This window comes from Carassius carassius, chromosome 1 (genome assembly GCF_963082965.1).
Source record: "Carassius carassius chromosome 1, fCarCar2.1, whole genome shotgun sequence".
NCBI lineage: Eukaryota > Metazoa > Chordata > Actinopteri > Cypriniformes > Cyprinidae > Carassius > Carassius carassius.
The window spans coordinates 48844342-48870877 of record NC_081755.1 but is presented as its reverse complement, the minus strand read 5'-3'; the positions used below and the strand labels follow the sequence as shown (position 1 = coordinate 48870877).

General features: G+C 40.4%; 2 protein-coding genes across 3 annotated transcripts in view; both read right to left on the bottom strand.

Annotated features, from left to right (window-relative positions):
- The window catches only part of LOC132158722 (uncharacterized), a 54438-nt gene that overhangs the window by 3590 nt on the left and 24312 nt on the right, over window positions 1-26536 (bottom strand). Inside the window, exons 2-3 of one of the 2 annotated variants that reach the window (XM_059568381.1) lie at window positions 5065-5344; window positions 4893-4947 (exon numbers count right to left, since the gene is read on the bottom strand). In XM_059568381.1, coding sequence (XP_059424364.1) covers window positions 4893-4920 — 28 coding nt within the window. In that variant the 5' untranslated portion in view covers window positions 4921-4947; window positions 5065-5344. Of the gene's footprint in view, window positions 1-4892; window positions 4948-5064; window positions 5345-25607; window positions 25720-26536 lie in introns of both variants that reach the window. The other variant, XM_059568300.1, reaches the window with a different exon arrangement.
- LOC132130853 (GTPase IMAP family member 8-like) lies at window positions 10821-12921 on the bottom strand. Its single transcript, XM_059542727.1, is given in 3 exon segments — window positions 10821-10828; window positions 11803-12072; window positions 12249-12921. Coding segments are annotated over 3 exon segments (921 nt in total). The 5' UTR covers window positions 12892-12921.

Here is a 26536-nt window from a genome sequence, read left to right as displayed (position 1 = left end):
TATAATTCACTTAAGTTAATTGTGTTTGTGGTCACAGTTTCATTCGCGGCTCCTTTATGTTCTTGCAGTTAGATTTGTGAAACTTGTGGTCACAGTTTCATTCGCGGCTCCTTTATGTTCTTGCAGTTAGATTTGTGGACCAGCTCGACCATAGACATCATATAGGTAGACGCCCTATTGGCCGCTCGGCGATGAGATTTGCGGCCGCCATCTTGAACCGGTCGTACTCCTAGTTTCGTTGCGTAGAAGCAGTTAAGATACCAGAGCACTGTGCAGCATTTTCCTGTTCTAATCGGCGGACCATCGCAAGTACGGCTCGGGATTATTTTTCACAAGTAAGATTTAACATTACTATTGTACTATTGGTTGTAGTTTGTCCTTAAATCCAGATAATTGAGAAGGAGCAAGGATCTTTGATAGTACTGTACTGAAATCGTAGCTAGCTAACGTTAGTTAGACTATGTAACGTTACCTCCCTCAACTCAAGTGTTCCCACATAACTTACTATTACTACTCAGATCAGAAAGAAGTTCGAAAAAGCACCTGTTAGACGCACGAAACTTACTTTTAGCGTTAGGTAACGTTAAGTGCCTATTACCAACACAATCCAATCTGAAGTTTATACATACATTGTCCGACAGAATATAATAACTGTTATTTGTGTTTGTGCACGTGATATCAGGAAGTAATGTATATTAAGGTCGCTTTGTTCATATTTTCTCTGTTCTGTAAAGTGTATTCGAGGACTGTGTAAAGCACTATATAAATATATATTATTTGTATTCTTATTATAAGGTGCTAAGAGCTGCAGAGAGGTTGATCCGCCAGGCTTCAGCAATACAAGCTTCTAAGGTGTCAACAGTCACAGAAGAGAGAGTGTGTGTGTGTGTGTGTGTGTGTGTGTGTGTGTGTGTGTGTGTGTGTGTGTGAGAGAGAGATGGAGAGAGAGGGAGGGAGGGAGAAGAGTGTGTTGTGTGTGTGTGTGTGGTGTGTGTGTGTGTGTGTGTGAGAGAGAGAGAGAGAGAGAGAGATCCAGAGAGAGAGTATATGTCACAAATTATAATTAATTGTTTCTTCAACTTATTAAAATATCTTATTTTACTGCAACTATCTGTTTCTGCTTCTTTATCATATTTATAGTGTGTGATTTATAAATATTCTACCTCACATATTTAGATTTTGGGCGTCTGATCACTTATATCTTATATCAGAATATAATATGTAACTGTAAAGCCTATTATGAATATTAAAATACGCTGAACCATGTGTCCTGTATCATAGCTGCATGAATGAACTTTGCAGCAAAAAACCCGCGTCAAAATCAGTTAGGTATTCAGTGAGATATGATTAATTTAATGCGCTGACAACTCATTGCATCTGGCAAACAAGTTACACTGAGTGGAGCTGGCGACCGGTCCAAGATGGCGGCTCCACGGCTCGTTCGTGCCAATAGGCAGTAGCGTTCGATGGGGCGTCTACCTATATGATGTCTATGAGCTCGACCGGTTACTTCCTGAGAACCGACTCAAAAGAATGTTTTGTTCAAGAACCAAACACTAAATTCACTATTTTAAATTCAACTCTAGCCAATTCAGGTCATCGACCCACTCTTTAAATTATGACAGGCGAGTTACAGCAGAAAGACGGTCATTGTGACACTATAAAGTGACGAAATTATATCATCATGTGCTTTTAAAACCATGTCATATGTTTCACGTTATAATATCGACTGGGAAAATAAGCATCGTTGCACTTTGATCGGGCGAGACATCCGCATTTAGCAAAAGGGTGCAAAGGTGACTTTCCCCAGATAATTACATTTCCAGAACTAAACGTCAGATTTGCATATAATTAACTATTGGTTCAGACGGACTTGCAAAAATGCCTGCAATTGTGTTTAGGTCAGTATTCATAGCTATGATGAAATTTTAAGCAATCCGAAAATAAAAGAAAAAATCATTTTTATATATTTAAAAAAAAACATTTTCGGATTAAGTTTGATTTCATTCACTGAAACTGGAAAGGCTTATTTATAAAACAGGAAATAAATGCGTGGGGTTGTAAATATACCTACAATCCATCATATGAAAAAAAATGTCAAATGCTTGTTATCGTGTGTCAGATACAGAGATGTATAGTAACGAAGTAGAACTACTTCACTACTGTACTTAAGTACTAAAAGGCGGTATCTGTACTTTACTAGAGTATTATTTTTTTCTCCTACTTCCACTTTTACTTCAGTACATATTTTCGATGAGTTTAATACTTTTACTCCGATATTTTTTTATGTGCTACATCGTTACTCGTTACAATTATAAAAATGTTACGAATCATTCCATTACAAACAGAACTGTAGATGGCAGGTTTGATGAAGCTGGCACATCATTGAGCGAATCAAGCGATTAAAAAGACTGCGCGTGCTGACTGAACTGCTGTGAAGAGAGAGATGAACACCGAGCCGAGCCAGAATAATGACTCGTTCACGAGTCAAGAACCGGTTGCATCGGTTTTCGGATCACCAGTAGTTCTTTCTGACAGTTCGATTCAATAAGCCAGTTGAAGAAAACAGTTCACCGGTTCTTTTGCGCTCGACGTAATGGCGTCATTGGCGTTGACTGCAAGCCTTCGTTTTACCTGGTAGAGTTGTGACGTTCGCGAACGAACCGATTCTTTTGAACGGCTAATAAACATGAACTATGGGAGCCGAGTCGCGGCTGGAGGGGAGCCGTTCTTTCTGTCGTTCTTTTTTCCTATGCGTATTTCACACAGATGCACACAAATGAGCTCCTCCGCGAGACAGAACAGTTATAGGGGGAGGGGCGCACCCAGCGCAGGCAAACCCTTTATGGCGTGATGATATTAGTTATTAGTTGTGCATGTTCATTGCAGCCCACTTTGTTATTGTTCATTGACTTGAAGGGGCTGATGTCCTATTTGCAAAGTTTACAGTAGTAATAGTATGTAGTATGTAGACATTTCCATTTTATTTATTCTAATTTTATCTACTTTAAATATTTTTTGTTTTCTATCAAAATGTTCTTGTGTGATAACAATGTTCTTGTGTGAAAGTGTTTGTAGTAAAAGCTGTTTTGCACAGAAAATTATTGCAGCCGGCTTTGTTTTTGATGTTTATTTGAGTAGGTATTGTATGAATAACATAAGTCAACGTAGCTTTACACACACACACACACACACACACACACTTTGTACTAAAGGTAAATCCAAAATATTGATGTCACTGTCTAAGCAGAGGGATTTGTGCAACCCTATGGAATATAGTCCACACATGACAAACGAGGTAATAATCAATATTTCAGAATAATTCAAACTCAGATATTGGTGTGTGATATCTGAGTTTTAATTATTTGACTACAAATCTCACCTCATTTTTCCTCCCAATGATTATTTCCAGGATAAACTGAGATGCCCCCAAGCTGGCTTCTTAAAACTGACTAAATATTTAAAAAGAGCCAAAAGAGCCGTTCTTTTGAACAGCTCTTTGAAAGGATCCGGATCGCGAAGATCCGGATCCCCTCAAAGAGCCATAAATCCCATCACTATTACCTGGGCTCATAAAATTAGCACAGAATCAGTTCAGAATCAATCACCAAAAGAATCAGTTCGGTTCAGACGCTCTGTGTGTCGGTCTGCTTCACGCTGAATCACACATGGGCAGTATCATCAGCTCCTCGGTTCTCAAATCGTTCACGTCTGACAGAAACGGTTCTTGACCACTGATCTATAATATACAGTAAGTTATATATATATAGATCAGTGTTCTTGACTCGTGAACGAGTCAGTCTGTTGTTCGTTATCTGGCTCGGCTCGGTGTTCATCTTCAGTTCTCTCTTCACATCAGTTCAGTCAGTGTACTGTTTGAGTACATTAATTACTCCGGGATATTGGTTTGTTTGAACTCAGAGGGAGTGTCATTAAAAAAGTTAACATTAATATTAACATTAACATTTGTGGATTAATGCGTATTGGAGAACCGTTTAAAACGATTCAGTTCGATTTGGTGAACTGGTTCAAAAAGATCCGGTTACATCGAATGATTCGTTTGCGAACCGGATATCACAAACTGCTTTGTTTTGTACTCTCTCACAACAGACACGGAAGAGAAGACAATGCTGAATAAAGTCGTAGTTTTTGCTATTTTTGGACCAAAATGTATTTTCGATGCTTCAAAAAATTCTAACTGACCCTCTGATGCCACATGGACTACTTTGATGATGTTTTTCTTACCTTTCTGGACATGGACAGTATACTGTACACACAGCTTCAATGGAGGGACTGAGAGCTCTCGGACTAAATCTAAAATATCTTAAACTGTGTTCCGAAGATAAACGGAGGTCTTACGGGTTTGAAACAACTTGAGGGTAAGTTATTAATTACATAATTTTGCAAATTGGGCGAACTAACCCTTTAATCTGCTTTTTGTTTACAAAAAGTTACAGTCAAAGGAATTGTGATTGTCCTTTAGGTTAATCATTTGAAATAGTAAAAACAATATGTTCAAACTTTTGACTACTTTCTTTAATAACTACATAACACAATACTTGTACTTTTACTTTCAGTACTTGAGTAGTAAATTTTCAAATAGACTACTTGCAATACTTAAGTACAAAAAATGTTGAATACTTTAGTACTTCTACTTAAGTGTGGTGCTTAAAGAGCACTTCAACTTCTACTCAAGTCATTTTTTTGATAGAGCACTTGTACTTTTACTCAAGTCTGGGTCTCTAGTACTTTATACATCTCTGGTCAGAGATGAAGCAGCGTGTGTGTTGATTTATCCAAACCTTAACTGCACTTTAAACAACTGCTTTATGTCAAAATGTACATCCATCTGAAGTTTATGGTTTAAACTAAAATCCCGGATGCGCTCTTACCAGTCGGTGGTAAAGGCCCCGTCGCCATCTTTACTGTATCTGACGGATCACAAGTCTGTTGTAAAAAACAAATTCGATTCACATCAGGAAAATAATCTTAATATATATTTGCAATAGTTTATAATGTCAATATATTCGCGTAAAATCCATTGTTGCACGAATATAGATTCACCAGGAGTCGAGCTGCTGCTGCTGCGACGTTCGTTCTTTATCTTTAGTTTCACTTTTGTTTTGCCCCACCCTGTAGTGTGACGATGCTGTTTTCCCGTGCCTGATTCCTGCATGCTCAAGTGTCTTTTGTCAATAATTCGAAATGTTCTTGATTTGAGGCCGAGAACAATAATAATTATAATGAACTGAAAATCAACATAACAGCATAACCTGGAAACAATTAATGCAAACTGCGAGAAACACATAATAACCCACAAAACATTCAACATACGCAGTTAACCCTCTATTGTACGCATTATGTTCTAACCATGAAATATTTTTTAAAATAAGTTTTATTACATGAAATAGCTTCAATTATACGAATCCAAAAAATAATTTGAAAAATTTTGGGGGGGTATTTAGGAAAACGTTGCCATATGGCAACAGTGTACCTCAATGGAAAATGGCCAAAAATGTAGTTTTTCTATTAAATTATGATTATCTTTTCTATTTAAATTGACATTTTTTTAGATATTGATAGATTTTTATACTTGGAACTCATGCAAACCAAAAGTAAGTAGGTTCCTATCATTTAACCTTCAGAATGGTACTTAAAAGTACTATAATAATGCTTGCATACGGACAAAAAATGCGCTTTTGTACCATATATGCATATCATATTCATCAACTGCTTATTGTTTTACATCCACAAAGTTTCCGACAACAAAACAAGTCTTTTTGAAAGTATTTTGGTTGCACTTTATTTTACAGTACGTGTACTTACATGTACTTATACTGTACTTACAGTGTATTTATCTAAGAAAGTTCTGGTAATACAAGGTAACTACATGGGTGGGGTAGGGTTAGGTTTCGGGGTAGGTTCAGGGTTAGTACCTAGTTATTACATAGTTATTGTAATTACTCTAATAAGTACATAGTATGTACATGAGGAAGAGGACTGTAAAATAAAGTGCTACCAGTATTTTATACAAGTTAATGCAAGGCTCTCCCTTGAGATCATAACTGAACACTCATTAGTTCTCTTTGATTTAATGGTTAGGGTTTGGGTTAGATTCATGTGGATTGAAGGCTGTCCTGGTCCCTTCTTTTGAGCTCTCACAAATCCAGTGCTGTCAATGAGTAATAGTAGGGCTAATACCCACTTTCTATAATAAAAAGCCAGAACAATAACCTAGGTACTGACCAGGAAACCAAATTCATCCATGGTCATTTTTTTTACTGGGCATAATATGCCCTGTGGGGCCAAATATAAAAATTTGTATAGCTACAGCTATTCTGGCAAAATAATTTATTTGCCTCAGTGTTTGGTCTGACATCCTCTTTCACTCCATACCATACCATCATTCAAACTTTTTTACACCCTTTCAGACTCCCTTTTGGCCAAAAACCTTTTTCTTGAGATATCAACTGATTCTGAGCTCAATTATTTTAGCTGTGGAATGGCACAGATTCTGAGTTGGTTAATATGAAGTTTTTTCGTTAGGAGAGTGTAGATCTAGTATCATTCCACATGGCTTCTACATGTCTTGCAACTCGGAAACATCAGTCACCATAGAGTTTAGTTTAACGCTGCTATATAAATCTCTTTTTTTGCCTTTTTCATAATTATAATTTATCAAATGTCACTTGTGTAAATTATTTGGCGATACTTTTTTGGTAGCTTTACTTTACTGGTTACATGAAAAAAGTCATCTGATTACAAAACTCACATTAATTGTAATGTGTTACCCCAACACTGTTGTGCTGTGCATATTTGCATTTGCACAATTTTTTGCAATGTCAAGCAATGTAGCCTATCACAGACATAACTGTTGATTTCTTGAATGTAACAAGTTTTTGTTGATTACGGAGCAGAGCTTGCGAATTATAAAAAAGATAATGTAGACACAATGTAAATAAGATAGCAGCCTTTTAGAGACTATAAATATTATATTCTTGATCGACTTCTGCATAGGATACACCTGTTCATTTTTTCTTATAGCTCCTTTGGAAAGTTCCTCGCTCTTCGTACCTCACCTCCTAGTGTATGGTGCATCTAGAGAACTGAGATCTGGGTCATGAGCTGGAGGACAAAGGAGCGAGGAAACAAGGAAGCACCTGAGTATTGAGAAGCATCCTTGGTGATGAGAAAAATGCTCAGCACTCCAACTAGTAGTAACTGAAAAACTAAATGCTTCATTGGAGACAGGCCGGTGCATTTTATCATTGAGCTACACATTTGCATATTTACAGTATGTATATAATAGCTGCTTGCTATATACTGTCAGAGATATAAATACAGACTGTCTGTCAATTCAGGGAGACTCTGGAGGTCCAATGCTCAGTAGAAATAGTTCCCTGTGGATTCAGTCAGGCATTTCGAGCTTTACTGGAAAAAAATGTGATCATCGGTAGCAGGACTGGATCAAGTCTTAGCAACCTACCTGGAAGTGTTGCATTTTATTTTACTATTTGGTGTCACATGCATTGTGAAACTAGGCATTTTAATCTCCATATATGGTTATTTTGGGGAGGAGACAGGGTGGAGATTCATGTACTTGCTTTTCCTCTGATGGGCGATTACTAAGGGCAGGTTCTGGTAAATGCTTTTGTGCGTACGCAAATCTTTATGATGAAATCTACATAAAGTTTTATACATGAGGTCTCTGGAGCTCTGCGATGTGATCTGGGATACTTAAAGTGTAATTATCAAATCTTGATGAAATTAGTGCTGCTTAATTGCGATAAATCCCATTCAAAATAAAAGTTGTTGTATATATAATATACATATGTGTTCTGTGTTGATTTATTATGTATATATAAATACACACTCATACAATATATTTAGAAAAATTTACGTTTACATGTCTATATTTATATTCGTATATATTATTATAAATAAATATATTTCATATATGATTTTTCTTAATGAAATATATACACAGGTGTCAAATCATATATACACAGAGCACAAACATATATTATGTATACAAAAACTTTTCTTTAGTTCTTAAGCATGTTGGTGATTTACAATACTACAGCTTCAATGATGTTGAGATTAAATTAAATTAAATTAAATTAAATTAAATTAAATTAAATTAAATTAAATTAAATTAAATTAAATTAAATTAAATTAAATTAAATTAAATTAAATTAAAGCATTTAGCAGACACTTTTATCCAAAGCAACTTACAGTGCATTCAGGCTATCAATTTTTACCTATCATGTATTCCCGGGGAATCGAACCCCCAACCTTTAATAACCTCCTCATTATTATTATTACCTTTATTTAACCAGAATAAAACTCATTGAGATTAAAAATCTCTTTTCCAAGAGCGTCCTGGCCAAGACAAGCAGCAGCACAATTAACAAGGTTACAGACATAAAAACATATAACGTCAACATATAGCAATTTGTACAAGTAATAAATAATTATAAAGTCATAAGAAATCAGAATTTCACATATTATCAGCTAGTTTGTGTAACTTCCATGTTGTTTAAAAGTAATTTAAAATTAACCAATGAAACTGGCTCCTTAAGATTCAGGACATTTTGCAGCTGATTCCAAGTGCAGGGGGCCGCATACTTGAACGCCCCTTTTCCCAGTTCGGTCCGGACTTGAGGGACAGATAATAATAATAAGTCCTCAGAACGAAGACAATATCTTCTGTACTTTTCTTTTCGATGTAAGATTGGAGGTATGGGGGAAGCAGACCAAGAATTGCCTTGTAGATAAAAATGTACCAATGATTAAGTCTACGGGTGGACAATGCAGACCAACCCGATCATACAAAGAACAGTGATGAGTAAGTGCTCTAAAGTTTGTGATAAACCTAAGAGCTCCATGATAAACAGTATCCAACAGTTTCAAGCTTGTGAAGGAAGCATTCATGTATATAACATCGCCATAGTCCAGCACTGACAAGAAAGTGGCAGCAACAAGCCTCCTTTTGGCCTCAAAGGAAAAACATGACTTGTTTCTAAAATAAAAACCCAATTTCAGCTTTAGTTTTTTTTACCAACTGTTGAATGTGAGGTTTAAAAGAGAGTGAATCATCAATTAGGATACCAAGATACTTGAATTGAGATACAGACTCAATCTCGGAGCCCTGAGAAGTAGTGATGGGTAGAAGGTTCCGTGACTTTGATTTTGCATTTGAGAACAACATAAGTTTAGTATTGTCGTAAAGGTACGTTGTACAGTATCAAAAGCAAGTTGAAGCTGAAAAAGAGCTTGGTTTGGAGTTGATGCAGAGCAGTACATCACAGTATCATCGGCATAGAAATGAAAATTTGCATTGGAGACATTTTGATCAAGATTGTTGATATATAAAATAAATAGAAGTGGTCCCAGCACTGACCCATGGGGCACACCCTTGGATATACTTAGAGGGCTGGAGGTGAGACCATCTGCCTGTACACACTGGGATCTACCTGATAGATAGTTTTCAAACCAGCAAACTGTTTGTTCTGACAACCGACACTGAGAAGTCTTTGTTTTAATATTGCATGATCCACAGTATCAAAAGCCTTCGATAGGTCAATGAAGAGAGCCGCACAATGTTCTTTTTTATCTAAAGAGTCAATAAAATAATTTACTACTTTTAGGACTGCTGTAGTTGTGCTGTATTTTTTACGAAAACCTGACTGAAAATTAGACAGAATATTGTTGATAGTTAGAAACTCTTTCAATTGTTCGTTCACCAGAGTTTTCATAACCTTGGCCAGGACAGACAGTTTCGAGATGGGTCTGTAATTATTTAAATCAGTCGGGTCGCCTCCTTTTAACAGAGGAAGAATAAATGCGGATTTCCATGTAAGTGGAATTTCATTCGTGTCCAGAGAAAGATTAAAAAGATAAGTCAAAGGTGGTGCAATAAAATCAGATGCTAACTATAGAAAATAAGGCTCCAAGTTATCAGGACCAGCCGATTTTCTAATGTCTAAAAGTGTGAGGGCTTTATGCACTTCTGAAACTGAAAATGGCTTAAAACTAAAAGATTTACTGACTCCAGAATGACCATGAGAATTACCTTTAGGATGATTCTGATGTGAAGTGTTGAAGGAATCAAATAATGAACCAGAGGCAATAAAATGCTCATTAAAACAGCCAAGCATCTCAGCCTTATCGGATAATTTATGTGAGTCCTTAAGAATACATGGTGGCAGCTCAATGCCAGTTTTGTTTCCAGCCAAGGATTTAATCGTCTTCCAGAATTTTAAGGGGTTATTTAAATTATGTGAAGTTTCTATAAGAAAGTGGTCAGCTTTGGCCTTTCTGATAGCCACAGTGCACAAATTGGCAGTCTCCTGAAGAGCAGCCAATCAGAATCCAGGCTTGTTTTCCTGGCTTTTGCCCAGGTCTTATCACACTCATGAAGAGAGTTGGCTGAATCTACAGTGAACCATGCATTGTTTCGGCCTTTTACTCTATATTTTCTGAGGGGAGCATGCTTGTCAACAATTTCTTTAAAACCATCATAAAAAAAATTTCCAAGCATTTTCAACATCTGCAATAAGATACATTTTATCCCAATCAAAATAAAACACAGGTCATATAAAAACCCTTGTACCGAAAAATGTTTTGTGTCGCACTTAATAATGATACGTGGCTTGGTTTTGGGAATTTTTGTGTTTCTGACCGTGGCAACAACACAGTGGTCACTAATGTCGTTTGCAAAAACAGAAGCTGCTGAGTATTTGTAAGGAACGTTGGCTAGGATAAGATCAATTAAAGATGATTTATCTGGACATTTCAGGTTAGGTCTAGTGGGACTGTCAACGAGCTGAAAGAGATTTAGCGAATCACAGTAAGCTTTAAATTCATCAGATACTGGATGTAACCAGTTCCAATTTAGATCTCCAATGACTACAATTTCGTTCTGATTTAGTCCTGATAAAAGCTGCATTAAAGAAGGCAGAGCATCCCTGACAGCTGATGGTGTCCTATAGCAACCAACTACCATAATGTGGAGGGTCCTAGAGACCTCGAGATCAAGAGCTAAAAATTCTAATTGCTTACTCACTGATTTAGAGAGAAGCATATTTACACAAAACTTATTTTTAATATATACCGCGACACCCCCACCCCTTCTGGGACGATCAGTCCTATATACGTTGTAACTATCAATACTGATGTCCTCATTCAGAACAGATTTGCTTAGCCAAGTTTCTGATAAAACAATTACATCAGCTTCAGTTGAGTGTGCCCAAATACGAATCATATCTATCTTTGCAATCAAACTACGAACATTCAAGTGAATAAAACCAAGGCCAGCCCTGGATTTAAAATCAGCAGGGGTATTGAAACATATAGCAGAGTCTGGGCCTGGATTAGGTTGCACATTTCCTGAAATCAACAGCAACAGAACAATTAAACACCTCAGCTTAAGTGATTTAAATGATTGAATAGAGGATTCATTCTTTGAACTTATTTTTAGTACAAAGCTACGAAGGCAGCTTTCAGAAATAGTAAAATTGTCTTGTAAAGCCATAACACTGATCAGACGGGCCAAGTCCGCAGTGTCAGAGGAGAAGAACAGAGGCAGGTGCATTGATTTAATGCCGGACACACAAACAGATGCGCACGTCCCCGGCGTATTGTGACTGTATTTAAAAGACCTGCACGGGAGTAGTTGGTCCTGTGCGGGCTTCCATACATTCCGCTCAAGGTTAGTAAACACATTACAAAAAAGGGTAGCGCCATAGCACGTTCCGTTCCTAGCCGATGCGTTAGTAATCCAGTCCAGATTTTCATTACTGAGATCATTACTGAGTACATTATCATAAAATCCAGGTGTGTCGATCACTGGGATATTTTTGCCCATCCTCTCAGTGGTTTCTGACTTACACTGTTTTGTTTCTGACTTTGAGCTGACAGTAGATTTAAACACGTTTCTGCCGATGATTGTGTTTCCTGCAGCACTTTTCCCAGCTCCAGTTTTTCCCAACAGAACCAGCCTGATCTGGTCTTTCCTCTCAGGAATCTGAATGTCATCTGGATCTTCATCCATTAAACTTCCTCCTGAAACTACATCACAACAGTGTGATATTTACTGCTCTTCTCTTTTAAGATCAGTTTTAGATTTAAGGCACTTGCAGATGCTCTTAACTACAGCACAACATATGTCAGTGCTGAGCACAACAAATGAACAGGTGAGCACATTATGTATTACTGTAGTAATTTACAACAACAAAACAACTTACAATTCATGTCAATGTCCTTGCTGTCACTCCTCTTCATTCGTTCCATGCTAAATTTCCCTCTGTTTTCCTCCATCCTTCCTTCAATCTTCTGCAGTAGTTCTTGTACTTGATCATCTGATTTATTTCTGTTATTGAAACAGTGAAACTTTCCTCCACAAACAGTCACCAGTCGCTGGAGATCCTCGTGGTATTGCAGATATTCATCAATGGTCTGTGGTTCATCCAGTTCCTCCAGATCATCTTCATGTGTGAACAGGATCATGATGTACTTCTGAACTTCAGGACCAAATAAACCCTTAATAAAATCCAAGATCTCTTCCTCATTTTCCAGTGGTTCCTCTAGAGGAACGTTGAGCAGAACTGAACTGAGACCTGCTGAACATCGAGAGAGCAGCTGATCTTTCATCTCCTCCAGCCGTTCTTTACTCAGATCTGGATCCAGTAGATCTGGACAATCAATCACAGAAAACTACTTCTCTCCAACCTTTGCTTCTGCATCACAAACTTCAGCTTTCTGCTTTTTAAGTTTAAACTTTTTTCCTCTCAGTATAGTGTTTCCAGATGAGCTTTTCCCAGAACCCTTTCTGCCCATCAGAAGAATCCGGATCACTGGATCATCTGAACTGGAGCTGATCGCTGACATCTTTGAAATAATCAGAAAATATGGAGTAAGATTGTGTAAAAAAACACAGAAAAATACTACTTCTACACCGTGTTCTCCAAAAGTCTGAAAAAATACTTTTTCCTTAAAAAAAAAAAAAAAAAAAAAAAAAAAAAAAATATATATATATATATATATATATATATATATATATATATAATAATTTACATTCCAAGTAATATAAATCAAACTGCAGTTGGGTTGTTTTGATCAAGTAATAATCAGTGTTGAGATTTAGAAGGAAATATCAGAGTTAATTTTCCCCAAAAAAGTTACTCCAGTTACTTTGTATTCTCATTTATTGGCTGAAAGCTCTCATGTTGCCATGTTGAGAGAAATTGTGAGCAAGTGCAGAGGCCCTTTCTTAACATGATGTTACTGTAGCTCTAGACTAAATATGAACATGTATTTACTCATCTCACTGAACAAAAACAGATTACTCAAAATTAATAAAAAGTCAAATGCAAATTCAGATTATACAAATCTGCATCAACTAAATTTGTAAATCCGATTTAATTAACCAAAGTCTTTGCTACTGACCTTCGATGATCAAATTAAACTATACTTATACGCAAAATGACCTATTTAAGTTTCATTTTTATAGTTGAATAGTGTTGATCTTTCTTCTCCTGAATCATAAACTGTATGTATGTGATTCCATGCAATACACCGAGCTTTTCAACGCGCTGCTTTTGCAAGGTTCTGTGAAAACGTTTCAGCTTTTATTTTCCTTTTATGACCTGAAGAAGATATCACAGGTAGAATAGCACGTCTTTTCAAAGTGAAAATAGCCTTGTAACCTGACCTGAATACATTGCAGTGATTCATTAAAATTGACTTATCGGCTTCTGTTCACAAACAACAAGGGCACTTGTCAGCTTCTGCAGTACAACACGAACACACACACACACACACCTACACACACATATACACGTATACACATTTCAATGTGTCAACATTTGAAGTGGATCAAAACCTTTCTTTAAAGTTGTACTAAAACCAAAATGCCTTTTTGTGTTTAGGACAACTTTGATTCAGCAATTACTCTAAACTTAGAAGTAATGTTAGTGTTCTTTGGAGATGTAATGTTCCAACAAGCCTGCTTGATCATTTACCGAAAAATGCCAAAATTATTCAGCAAAATAAGATTTTCTTATTAAAGTGATACAATTTTGTGAAGCAAAATGATTACACCCCTCCTAAAAGTTATAAAAAAAAAGCAGTGAAAGCACTTGGGAGAGAACTGCAAGGAGATTATTTCTTAGCATAAAAGAGGACAATGGTAAAAGAGCAATACCAAATTACTGTTTTAAGTGTAAAAAAATAAAGCAGAAGTAGCACCAACTTTCAAAAACAATGGACTTGTGATAAGGCTCCTGAAATACCCAGGTCTTCACTTTATGTTTTCATTTAATGATGAGTGAATTTTTGCTAGTGTAAGAACTACAGAACCCCAGACACTTTGATCTTCTGAGACATACAGTAGACAAATCAGTGCATTAACATACCTGTACAGGCCTCTTTTCCCACATCTCACTGAGAGAAGATGCAGGAAAGGCCTCTCTCACATATGCAACAGTTCCTCCTCATCCCCTTCCTTCCCCTCACCCAGCTCACTCAGAATGGTCAAGAGTAGAATATAGTGGTCTACATTAATGCAAGTGATATTTACGGTCCTGTTTGGTGTCATTTGAATTGTCTCAGGGCGACTGGTACAATGGTCTTAATTTTACAAGTAGTAGACTAAAGGGTTATACAGATCCTAAGAGTTAAGAGATAAAGAGATATTTTGCTCACAGGGTGTGCCATTTCCCAGTGTCTCATGCAAAATGCCTTTTGTCTCAAAAGGTTATAACTCTACACGATCCATACAAAATCCAATTGTTAGTTCCTGTCTCCATCTCGGGGGATGTTTGTCTTGGTCTGAAGTACTTAGGGAAATGTTGCAAGAGAATCAGGGCAATTCTGTAGCCAGAAAGCCCGTAGTGTGTTGTGTGTCTCTTCACTTCATACTATGTATTTTCTAAGGTCAGGTATACATATTTTCCTTTTAGATTCATCTTTGAGAATTTGATGTTTTGTCTTGATATGATTGGATATGTTTGAATTGGCTATGTAATTAGCAGAATACATATTTACCTGACTGATAACAAATTGTTACATTTGATTTTATCCTGTTTTACTCTGTAATTATTGACTCTTGTAGATTATGATGTATCTTTGTTACCGACATGAGCACCCAAATGAATGATTAACTTTTAAAATAAAGAGTTAACTAGAATAATCAAATGTAAAATGAATACTAATTAGAAACAGACAAGCAACCAATCTGCATTTCAACCTAAATTCGAGGTCATACTAAAATGGAGTCAGATTATAAAGATCATAAATTGAATAACTTTGCAGGCTGAAAAGACCAAATATGCAGGAAAAAGTAAGAAAAAGAGCAGGAGAAATAACATGCAAGTGTCTCAGAGCCGGCAAAAGCTATGAAAAGAGACTTTATCTCACCTTTATCTCACAGAGTATGACGCAGCCTGCAGAATTGACTTGCCACCTCTAGAAATTCCTACTGTAGCCAAAGCAAAATAAACTCATTTAACCTCTTCCAGGGCCCATATTTACAAATGAGAGACTTCTGAGAATCCATACTCTGGTCTCAAGAGACCAGGTCAATCATTTCAGATCCAAAAGCATCCAAAATGTTCTGGTGTTGCTAGAGGAGGAGTACAGTGAGAAGTGCTTGGTACCCACAGAGACGTTCAGTAGTAGTAAAGCTTTTAAATAGGGATGAATGAGTGCTGAAAGTGTGAGGGAGTTCACACACTGTGTGATGTAATACAAAAGCTTGCTACCCTCCCCTCATTCCCTGCATTACTGGGCATTTTTTCAGCATGACAATGAATATATTCATTCTCCCACAGTGAAAATCCTTCAGTGGAATTGTATTTCACTCAATCTTAATGCTCTTGAGCAGCTGTGGGGGATTCTGTAGAGACGAGCTGAACAAAACTCCCCATTAAAGACCATTTAAGGAGGTCGTCCAGGAATTAAACCGGACAGATGTCAAAATTTGTCATGAACTTCTACACTCAGTGCAGAGAAGAGTCAGAGCAGTATACTTTAAGTTTTGGTGGACATACTAAGTACTAGAATATTATACATTTTATGAATTAAATCTACGGTGTACTCACTGCCTTATTGTCAATTCACTAGTTCACGCTTACATATAATTAGCTGAGGTATGGTATGCGTATTTGGCGTGCTGTCCGGGGAAGGGCTCCGAGCCCGGGAATGGCCCGAACCTAGAGTACCCCCTCTTCCCCTTCTATTTATAAAGTGAACTTAAAGTGAGGAGATGGGGTGGAGGAGGGATGCTGATAAACCGTCAATGGATAGAGGGAAGTCAGCGATATTTATACTATGGGATTGATTACTTGATTATGGTCCACCTATGTTGATTAGGCTAAGTATCTGACACGTTCCTCCCGAATCTTATTAATAAAATTTCATTTCACTAGTTCACGCTTACATATAATTAGCTGAGGTATGGTATGCATATTTGGCGTGCTGTCCAGGGAAGGGCTCCGAGCTCGGGAATGACCCGAACCTAGAGTACCCCCCAAAAAAGCAAATGTACAAGAGGACAGCCGCCAGTTTAAAGAATTCCCCCCCAAAAAGCATAGAGTACTGGCGGGGGGTGATTTGGTTTCCTGAGAAGTCGTCTCGTTGGCAGGCTGGAAGGGCCTACATACTCCAGAGGGAGCGACTTGGGCGTTGGGAGAGTAGGCCCTACCGGCTGCAGCTAGTGAACTACGTAGTTGTTGGCGCCCGGTCGGTAAGGCTCGAGCCGATGCTCAACTGGAGCTTGTGGCGTTGGAACGGTGAGCCCTACCGGCCGATGAGGAGGAGCAGCGTGGTTGTGGTGCCCGACCGGGAGGACCCGAGTTGCCTCGACCGGAATAGGTCACGGTGTCAGCGTACGGGCCCTACTGGCTAATAGCCCCTGCTATTCAGTGGGTGAAGGGCCTAATGCTGACCGAGAGGGCCCATGAAGCCTCCGACAGGAGATTGAGACTCAGAATGACGGACGTCTGGGTCCTCTCGATTTGACAGATAAAAAGCTTTGGGTTGGCCGACAAGGAGGACTCTGGCAACATCCGAAGGGAGATCCCGACTCACGGCATCGGATGGATGAGACTCACTTGCGGCCGGCAAGCATAGGCCCGACCGGGAGAACTCTCGCCAGAGGTCTGAAGGGAGCACACGCATCAGACAGGTAAGCCTCGCCGGATGGGGAGAGTGGAAAGGAAAACCTGACTGGGAGGACTCTCGCGGCATCCGATGGGGCATTAAACTCAGAACATCGAACGGGTAAGCCTCGCCAGGTGGGGTTAAAAGATGTGAGGGTAGCTGAGGGTAGCTGAGAGTTGTTGGGGTTTTTTTTTTTTTGCAGGATTTGGCGAGAGGACGAGACTCGTAGCGTTGGACGGTTAAGCCTCGCCTACCGTCAAATGGAAAGGTAAGTTGTGTGGCCGAGAGACTGTTACCGACGTCTGAAGGGAGCACACGCATCGAACGGGTAAGCCTTGCCGACCATAGAGTGGAAACGTAAAGCAAGTCTGTCCAGGAGGCTCTCGCCAGCATCCGAAGGGAGCACGCGCATCGAACGGGTAAGCCTCGCTGACCATAGAAAAGGAAAAGGTAAGGTTGTCTAACCGGGAGGCTCTCGCCGGCGTCCGAAGGGAGCACTCGCATCGAACGGGTAAGCCTCTCCGGATGTGGGACAGAAAAGGTAACGATAGGTGGCCAGGAGGCTCTTGCCAGCATCCAACGGGGACTTCCTGTTCCCCAAAACAACTGGGTGAGCCTCGCAGGCCGTAGGATGGAAAAGGTAAGTTTGTGTGGTCGTTAGGCTGTCGTCGGCGTCTTATGGGAGTTTGCTACTCGCGGCAAGAGACGGGTAAGCCTTGACGACCGTAGGAAGGAGGGAGGGTTTATTTGTGTGTTTGGTACCTGCGGCATCGAACGGCTTGCTTGTAGGTTTTGTAACCTAAACCACGTGGAATGGTCGTGGTTGGCTGGCCAGGAGGCTCTCGCCAGCGTCCGATGGGAGCACTCGCATCAAATGGGTGAGCCTCGCTGGCCAAGGATGGAAAAGGTCAGGTTGTCTAGCCGGGAGGCTCTGACCGACGTCCGATAGGAGCTTAGCTCCAGGAATCGAACGGGTAAACCTCACTGGCTGAAGGACGGAAAAGGTTGTCCAGCCGGGAGGCTCTTACCTTCGGCCGACAGGAGCTTAGCTCCCGGAATCGAACGGTTAAGCCTCGCTGGCCAAAGGACGGAAAAGGTAAGGTTGTCTAGCCGGTAAGCTCTCACCTACATCCAATGGGAGCCTTGACTCCATGCATTGGATGGGTAAACCTCTCTGTACGTAAGACAGAATGGCAAAAGGGTAGCCGGGGGCTTTCACCTACGTCCGAAGGGAGTGTGAGCTCCTGGCAACGAACGGGTAAGCCTTGCTGGCCGCAGAATGGAAAAGGCGAGGTTGTCTGGCCGGGAAGCTCTCTAGCATCCGAATGGAGCTCGAGCTCCTGGCATCGAAGAGAGAAGCCTTGCCAGCCATAGGATAGAAAAAGGTAAGGTTATCTGGTTATCGTCGCTGGTGGTCGGATGAAAAGTCCAAGATTGCTTAAGCGGGAAAGCATCTGACAGGAGTTTAATACTCACGATGTCATACGAGTAAGCTTTGCTGATAGTTGAACGGAGAAGGCTAAGGTTGGCTCAACCGGGAGCACTCTTGCAGCGCCTGACAGGGAGTTCGATACTAAGGAGGATTTGGTTGTCTACGAGGGTAGACGCTGTGAGGCTTACTTGAATAATTGTTTAGCGAATCCAATAAGCTGCTTCCGATAATGAGTCCGAAAAATTTTGGTGCAGTCGTTGTATTTGAAATTAAGCGTGCAAAAATAAATTGGATTTCCTGTGCCAGTGTACCCCGAATAGGTGCCATGTATCGGCGATGTGGTCGTTGTCGAATTGTCATATTGTCAGCACATGAGATCGATGGTACATATCGACGATGTAATCGTGCATGGGTGGAGTAAGAGAAAGATTCTTTATACTTGTCTGAGCTTACTATTTGCCATTTTAACCATGCAGGTGCACGAAAGAGCCTATGGAATCACCAATAATCGAAAAAATATATATTTTTCGGACGTGCTGATAAACTGGCATTAAATATAAAATACTATATTTAAAACTGCTAGTTCATGTAGTCGGCACTACTGTCATCTCGCTTGTCCTGTGAATTTATTTATTTATTATTATTATTATTATTTTTATTTTTTTTAATTTTTTTTACGATAGTAGATTCCATTTAAAGTCCAACGATTTAACCCTAATATGGACGTAAACAAATGCTTTAAATATAAGGTATTCAAAAACCGGTAAGTTCATATATTTGGAGTGAGTTCGGTTGAAATGATGCCTTGGTCATACGCGCTCTGGACCACATGCCTCATGATGGGACCGACGCGCCGCCCCTGAGACCAGAATGAGATGCATTCTAATATAGCTGTGGCATTAAACTCCGTTAGTGAGAGTTCCTTTAAAATATGGCACGTATCGGATTTACCTGTTAAAGTACGATGGAATACCTTATATCTGCTAACGATGCATGTCTATTTGTGGATGGAGACTTCTTTGCCACCTACAGGCTCACATCATCCTTTGAGAGCATGGGCGAGCGTGAAGTGCAGTGCTGAGATGGGATAACGGAGCGATTTGATAGCCGAATTATGGTAGGCCGCCTAAAAATTATAATAAAAAAAAACGTGGATTGGAGATTGAACGTTATTAGGTGGATATGGGCCTAATATCGTCTTGGCTATTGTCGATACATGATGCTATCACCGCAACCTAGGATGCATGGCATACCTATAAGCGGAGGTGATGTGTGTGTTGTTGTTTTTTTTTTTTTTTTTTGCGTGTGAACAGACGCTGCTGCAGCAGCGGGGAGATATGGGAAAGGCTCCATTCAGGAGCAGACACTGCTGCGGCAGCGAGGAGGTATAGGAAAGGCTCCTGCGGGAGCAGACACTGCTGCGGTAGTAAGGAGGTACAGGAAAGGCTCCTGCGGGAGCAGACACTGCTGTGGCAGTGGGGAGGTATAGGAAAGGCTCCTGCGGGAGCAGACACTGCTGCGGCAGTGGGGAGATACGGGAAAGGCTCCTGCGGGAGCAGACACTGCTGCGGCAGTGAGGAGGTATAGGAAAGGCTCCTGTGGGAGCAGACACTGCTGCGGTAGTAAGGAGGTACAGGAAAGGCTCCTGCGGGAGCATACACTGCTGCGGCAGTGGGGAGGTATAGGAAAGGCTCCTGTGGGAGCAGACACTGCTGCGGCAGTGAGGCGGTATAGGAAAGGCTCCTGCGGGAGCAGACACTGCTGCGGCAGTGGGAAGATACGGGAAAGGCTCCTGCGGGAGCAGACACTGCTGCAGCAGTGAGGAGGTACGTGCAAGGCTACTTGCTTCGGCTGCTGTAGATGTTGGCTGTGGGAAGAGAAAAAAAGGGTTAGTGACATTTGATGGGGCAAGCTAAAAATGAATGGGTAGCCTACTGTGTCACCAGCTCAGCAATTGGTTGCCTGATTTGACAATTCCTCAAGCCTTGTCCACATTATTATGTTCCTGTTGGAAAAGCATCTTTCCTCTCATTTGGCCTCCGGGCTCTTTAGACGGTCTCCCGAGTGGATACGTTTGGAACGCTGTTTTCAAGTTGTAGTATGGACTGTGGAAACAGAGGCTTTTGGAAACGATGAAGCATGTTTAGTCTTGTAAGACGTTGTACCGAAAGACATGATTACAGCAGTAACGTTAACCCCTTACCAGTCACCCCCCATTTTTGGCATGGAGACAGAAATTACATACCCAAGATAAAGATGTTTCTGCTCATGATTCTTTCTGACTAGATCCATGATCAACATTTGTCCACGAGCTAACACTTCGACGTTTACCATTCGGGAATAGGAATCGTTTTCCTGACATAATTAATAAATAACTGTCACTGAAATGATGTTTTATCGAAATATTGGTCAAATATCAAAGCCAAAGTCTTTAGACTTTCAATTGATGCAGGGTTTATCCAGATCAAGTAAGAGAGTGATGTTTAACGTGCTGTGAAAGTGAAACGATAATAAACTGGGGCCGTTGGCGATGCTTGCAAGCAAATGGGTTAATAGCAGTTATGTGCTATTTGCTTCCAAGTGGTTTCTAAAGATATTTACTTGCCAGTTTTTTCGTATTACGGTCCTTAAAGTCCCCGTGAAACGGAAGTTGCAAACGACTTTTCTCTAGTGTTGTGACGTATTCCCGAGAGAAATGGAATAATACATGAGGAAAATAGTGGGCGTGGCTTATTTTCCAACTAGCACCTGATTGGATCTAGATAAGTAGGTGTTTAATTCAAAAAATGGAGGCAGATGTAAACGCAAACGTGAATGGTGAAATAGGTCCCTAAATGATTTGGTCCTACCAGAAAACTTGCATGGAAATTAAAATTTAAAATTAAATTAAGCATTTAGCAGAGACGCTTTTATCCAGAGACTTACAAGCTTTTTTTTTTTTTTCTCCATGGAACTTATGTCTGTATCATTTCCGTGAGGTTTAAACGTGCGCGGTAAGGCGAATGTAATGCCCTTGCTTCGTGGTTAAAAGTGGCATCATCATCCGACGGAACGTTTGTATCTGTAGTCCAAATCTATGCGCAATCCACACTCCAGATCAGCAGGTTGCGGTAATGCACCTTTACGCTGGTTTGGCAAAACACTAGCAGAAGAAGACGGAACTGCGTCATGACGTCGTTTAACAACTTTCTGCTGTAATCCAGAGCTCGGGGAGAGCTCGGTCTTGGGCGGCACGATCGTTGTGTCGAGCAAGGCGAGCTCGGAGCTTGCGCGGTCTATTGGCCGCGACGTGTGGCTTGGCGAGGAGACCAGCTGTCATGATGACGCTTAATGCCGCTCAACGGCCGTGTTTGGCTGGGTAGAAATGATCTCGGGTCCGGCAAAAGCAGCAGGTCTTATAAATCCCCTGTGTAGCTCTCTTCGTTGGTACGAAAATTGGGTCCGTGGAAAGGTGACAGACGAAGCGAACCAGCATGCTGATAAACCGTCAATGGATAGAGGGAAGTCAGCAATATTTATACTATGGGATTGATTACTTGATTATGGTCCACCTGTGTTGATTAGGCTAAGTATCTGACGCGCTCCTCCCGATCTCCCGATCTTATTAATAAAATTTCATTAAATGAAAACTAAGACTATATCAACAATTCCACTGATGAAATAAGACGAGACGTTATTGCAGACTGCTCACATCCCTTTACTACTCATGCCTTCATAAGTATATTTTTTTCATAAATATCAATAAGCAACATGTTTTGCTTATTTTGAGCAATCTGGCAACCATGTGCATGCACTCACTCCTCTTTGCGTAAGTGCCACTGCCAATGATCTGAAAAACAAATACGCTGGAGTTTAACATCTAAATCAGTGGTTCCCAATCCTGGTCCTGGAGAACCCCCAACACTGCACATTTTAGATGTCTCACTATTCAAACACACCTGATTTTTAAAAATGTGCAGTTTTGGGGGTGCTCCAGGACCAAAATTGGGAACATCTTGGTTATGTATGGTAACCCTCGTTCCCTGAAGGAGGGAACGGAGATGTCATGTCAGATAATCGATGAAATTAGGATCTTGCCAGAGAGACCAACCCACCCCGAGTGTAACTAAATTAGACAATGCACATTGGCACTGCTCCTCCTGTTGTGAGGAGCATGAGTTCCAGGAACCAGGTCCGGTTGGGCCAGTTTGGAGCCACTAACAAGACCTGCTCTTTGTCCTCCCTGACCTTGCACAGTGTCTGTGCGAGAAGTCTCACTGGGGGAATGCATTTTTGCCCAGGCCCAGGGGCCAGCTGTGTGCCAGTGCGTCTGTGCCGAGCACTTCCTCTGTTAGGGAGTAGAACCACTGGCAGTGGGTGGTTTCTGGAGATGCAAACAGGTCTACCTGAGCAATGCTGAACCAACTCCAAATCAGCTGAACTGCCAGGGGGTGTAGTCTCCACTCTCCTGGAAGAGCTGCTCGAGACAGCTCATCGGCTGTCTTATTGAACACTCCCGGGATATGGATGGCATGAAGGGACCTCAGATGCTTCTGACTCCACGGGAGGAGGTGGTGGGCGAGTTTTGACATGCAATGGGAGCGTAAACCGCCTTGACGGTTGATATACGCAATGGTCAGAGTGTGTTGTCTATGTGAACCACAACGACCCGGCCCCGAATGCGCCATCTGAGGCAGCTCAGGGCAAGGCGTACTGCTAGCGACACAAGGCAATTAATATGCCAACGCAGTTGGGGATCCCTCTAAACTCCTGACACTGTATGCCCATTGCCTTCCTCCGGAGGATGGAGTGGTGCAGTCACTATCTCCCAATAAGCAGTCTCGTCCATCTCTGTGTTACCTGTCTCAGGGCCTTTTGCACTTTCGCTTGCCGCCAGGCTGTGTGTTGGCAAGAACTGTATCTTATCCTGCTCTCTCATGTCAGCCAGACACAGCCAGAGATGGTGGCTCCTGGACCACCAATGTGGACATCACATGGCCCAGGGACTGCGCGGTCACCTTCGTCGATCAAATAGCAAGGTCAGTCATATCACGCAGTTCGTGTAGATCTGCCTGGTCGTGACCAACCTCATGCAGGACTTTCAGTGCTTTGGCCTGGTGGACCTGCAGTAATGCCATGGTGCAAAGGTTGGAAGCCGCTTCCCCACAAGCTCTGTAAGAACTGCCAGTTAAACCTGACGAATACTTGCAGGCTCGTGAGGGGAGGCATGGGTCACCCCGCAGAGTGGAAGTGGCTGAAGGACATAATTGCATGGGCAACAACTGTTCCACCGAGGGAATGCCCTTGTACCCCCACATGGCTCCACCATCAAGGGTGTTGGGAGCAGATGAGCCACAAGACTTGTTTCAGGCAGTAAAAGGTGCCTTCCATGATCTTGTGAGCTCCTCATGCACTTCCAGGAAGAATGGCAATCATTTAGCACAGAATTTTAACTGCTATTCACTGGGAATTAAATAATAATAATAACAATAATTTAACAGATGTAGAGATATGTAGACTGGGGGGGGGGGGGCAAATCGTAACTACATGTAAACTTTATTTGGCAGTTTTTACTTGGAAATTTTTTTATTTGTTTTTATTTTTTATTTGTCATCTGTGATCCCTCAGAGTATGTCCTAAAAGCTTGCTAAAAGAATGCTTACACAGTGTTATCTTATGATTATTGCTATTCAACATCTTAAAGAGTAAATTAGTACAACTGACTGCTCATTGACTGCTCTTCATTTCTCTCATGGTCATTGGACATCCACTGTGGAAATCGACCGTCTGAGATAATAGTAATTGGTGCAATACAGTTCCTTTCATACAATTAGAGAATTAAAGATTTGGTGCTTTGAGTACAATTCTTTCATACAGACCACTGGATGCTCAACATGGCACCTCATGGCAAAGAACTCTCTGAGGATTTAAAAATTAGAAATGTTACTCTCCACAAAGATGGTCTATGATATAAGAAGATCAGTAACACCCTGAAACTGAGTTACAGTACAGTGAGTAACAGTACAGTGACCTAACATCCACGGTTCAATGTGTTCTTTTTGAGATGTATGTGCTACTTCCATATACAGTAAAAGAAACTACTTCGGCTGTGCATCCTGCGTCATCAATCCGGAACTAAAGTTCGATTCAGTTCGATATGTGAACCGGTTACTTCCTGAGAACTGGGTCAAAAGAACGATTTGTTCAAGAAACAAACGTTACTATTTTCAGTGCAACTCCAGCCATTTCAGGTAATCGACCCACTCGTTAAATTATGACAGGCGAGTTACTGCAGAAAGACGGTCATTGTGACACTATAAAGTAATAATAATAATAGGTAATAATTTAAAGCTTGAATGCATTGTGAGTCGCTTTGGATAAAAGCGTCCGCTAAATGCATACATTTAAAATTTAATTTAATTTAATAAAGTGACGAAATTATATCCTCATGTGCTTTTAAAACCATCATATGTTTCACGTTCTCATATCGACTGGGAAAATAAGCATCGTTGCACTTTGATCGGGTGAGACATTTAGTAAAAGGGTGCAAAGGTGACTTTCCCCAGATATTTACATTTCCAGAACTAAACGTCAGATTTACATATTATTAACTATCGGTTAATAATCAGTCGGTCAGACGGATTTGCAAAAATGCCTGCAATTGTGTTTAGTTTAGGTCAGTATTGTCATTGCATAGCTATAGCGAAATTTATTGAAGCAATCCGAAAAAGAAAAAAAAAAAAAAGAAATTTTTTTACATTTTATATTAAAATACATTTGTGGATTAAGTTTGATTTCATTCACTGAAACTGGAAAGGTTGATTTATAAAACAGGAAATTATAAAAACATGCGTGGGGTTATGGTTATACCTACAATCCATTGTAGGAAAAAAAATGTCAAATGCTTGTTATTGTGTGTCAGAGATGAAGCAGCGTGTGTGCTGCTTTATCCAAACCTTAACTGCACTTTAAACAACTGCTTTATGTCAAAAATATACCCATCTGAAATGTAGGGTTTAAACTAAACTCTTACCAGTCGGTAGTTCAGGCCCCGTCGCCATCTTTACTGTATTTGACAGATCACAAGTCAATGAAAATGCTTCCCAAAAAGCAAATGCGATTAACATCAGGAAAATAATGTTAATGTAACCGAGCGTTTATGCAGGGTCCGCCTAAACACTTAGTAATAAGAAAACAATAAAACGAGAGACAGTCTGAACTCTTCTTCATTTTTATTGTTCCTCACACCAAAGAGAGCTTCCCAAAAACCCCCCGCGACACTCTAGAGGAGAAAAGTGCGCACGCCCATTGCCTATCTACGGCAAGCCCCAAGGGGATAAATGCATTACACACACACACACATATAAAAGAGCGCCAGTACATCCAGAATTAGTGCAATATAACAGAATCAAATAAAGTCTGTTACATATGCCCCCCCCCTCACAAAATAAACTTCCCCGTTTATGTGCCAGAATAACATTCAGAAACCATAAACATCTGTGTACAATAATACACTAAACAAAATACAGAGCAAATTTTTAACATAATGGCAACAAGCCAATGAAAAGAACAAAACATTCCCCTTTTATATAGATTTCGTTTTCTCCAACTCATAAAAAAATATATATATATGGAAAGAGAAATATATACATGTTAATGTTTCCTCATTTTTCAACCGCTTGCCCTTCTCTCTCTCTTTTTTTTTATAGAACAAGAGGCACAGCAATAGAAAAAAAAAATTCTTACTAACCCTCACCCATACACAAAAGACATTTCAATACAGAACAAAATCCTTTAAATGACCAGGAGGTCTACGAACTCGCCCAGTCTCAAGAAAATTTGGCTCAGACTTCTTAACTGGACACTGCGAGTCAGACAACGAACTCAGATCTTTCTGGGGAGAAACAAACTTTGCTTCACCAGAAACTTCAGACCCCAGGGGAATTGACTCAGGCTGCAAGT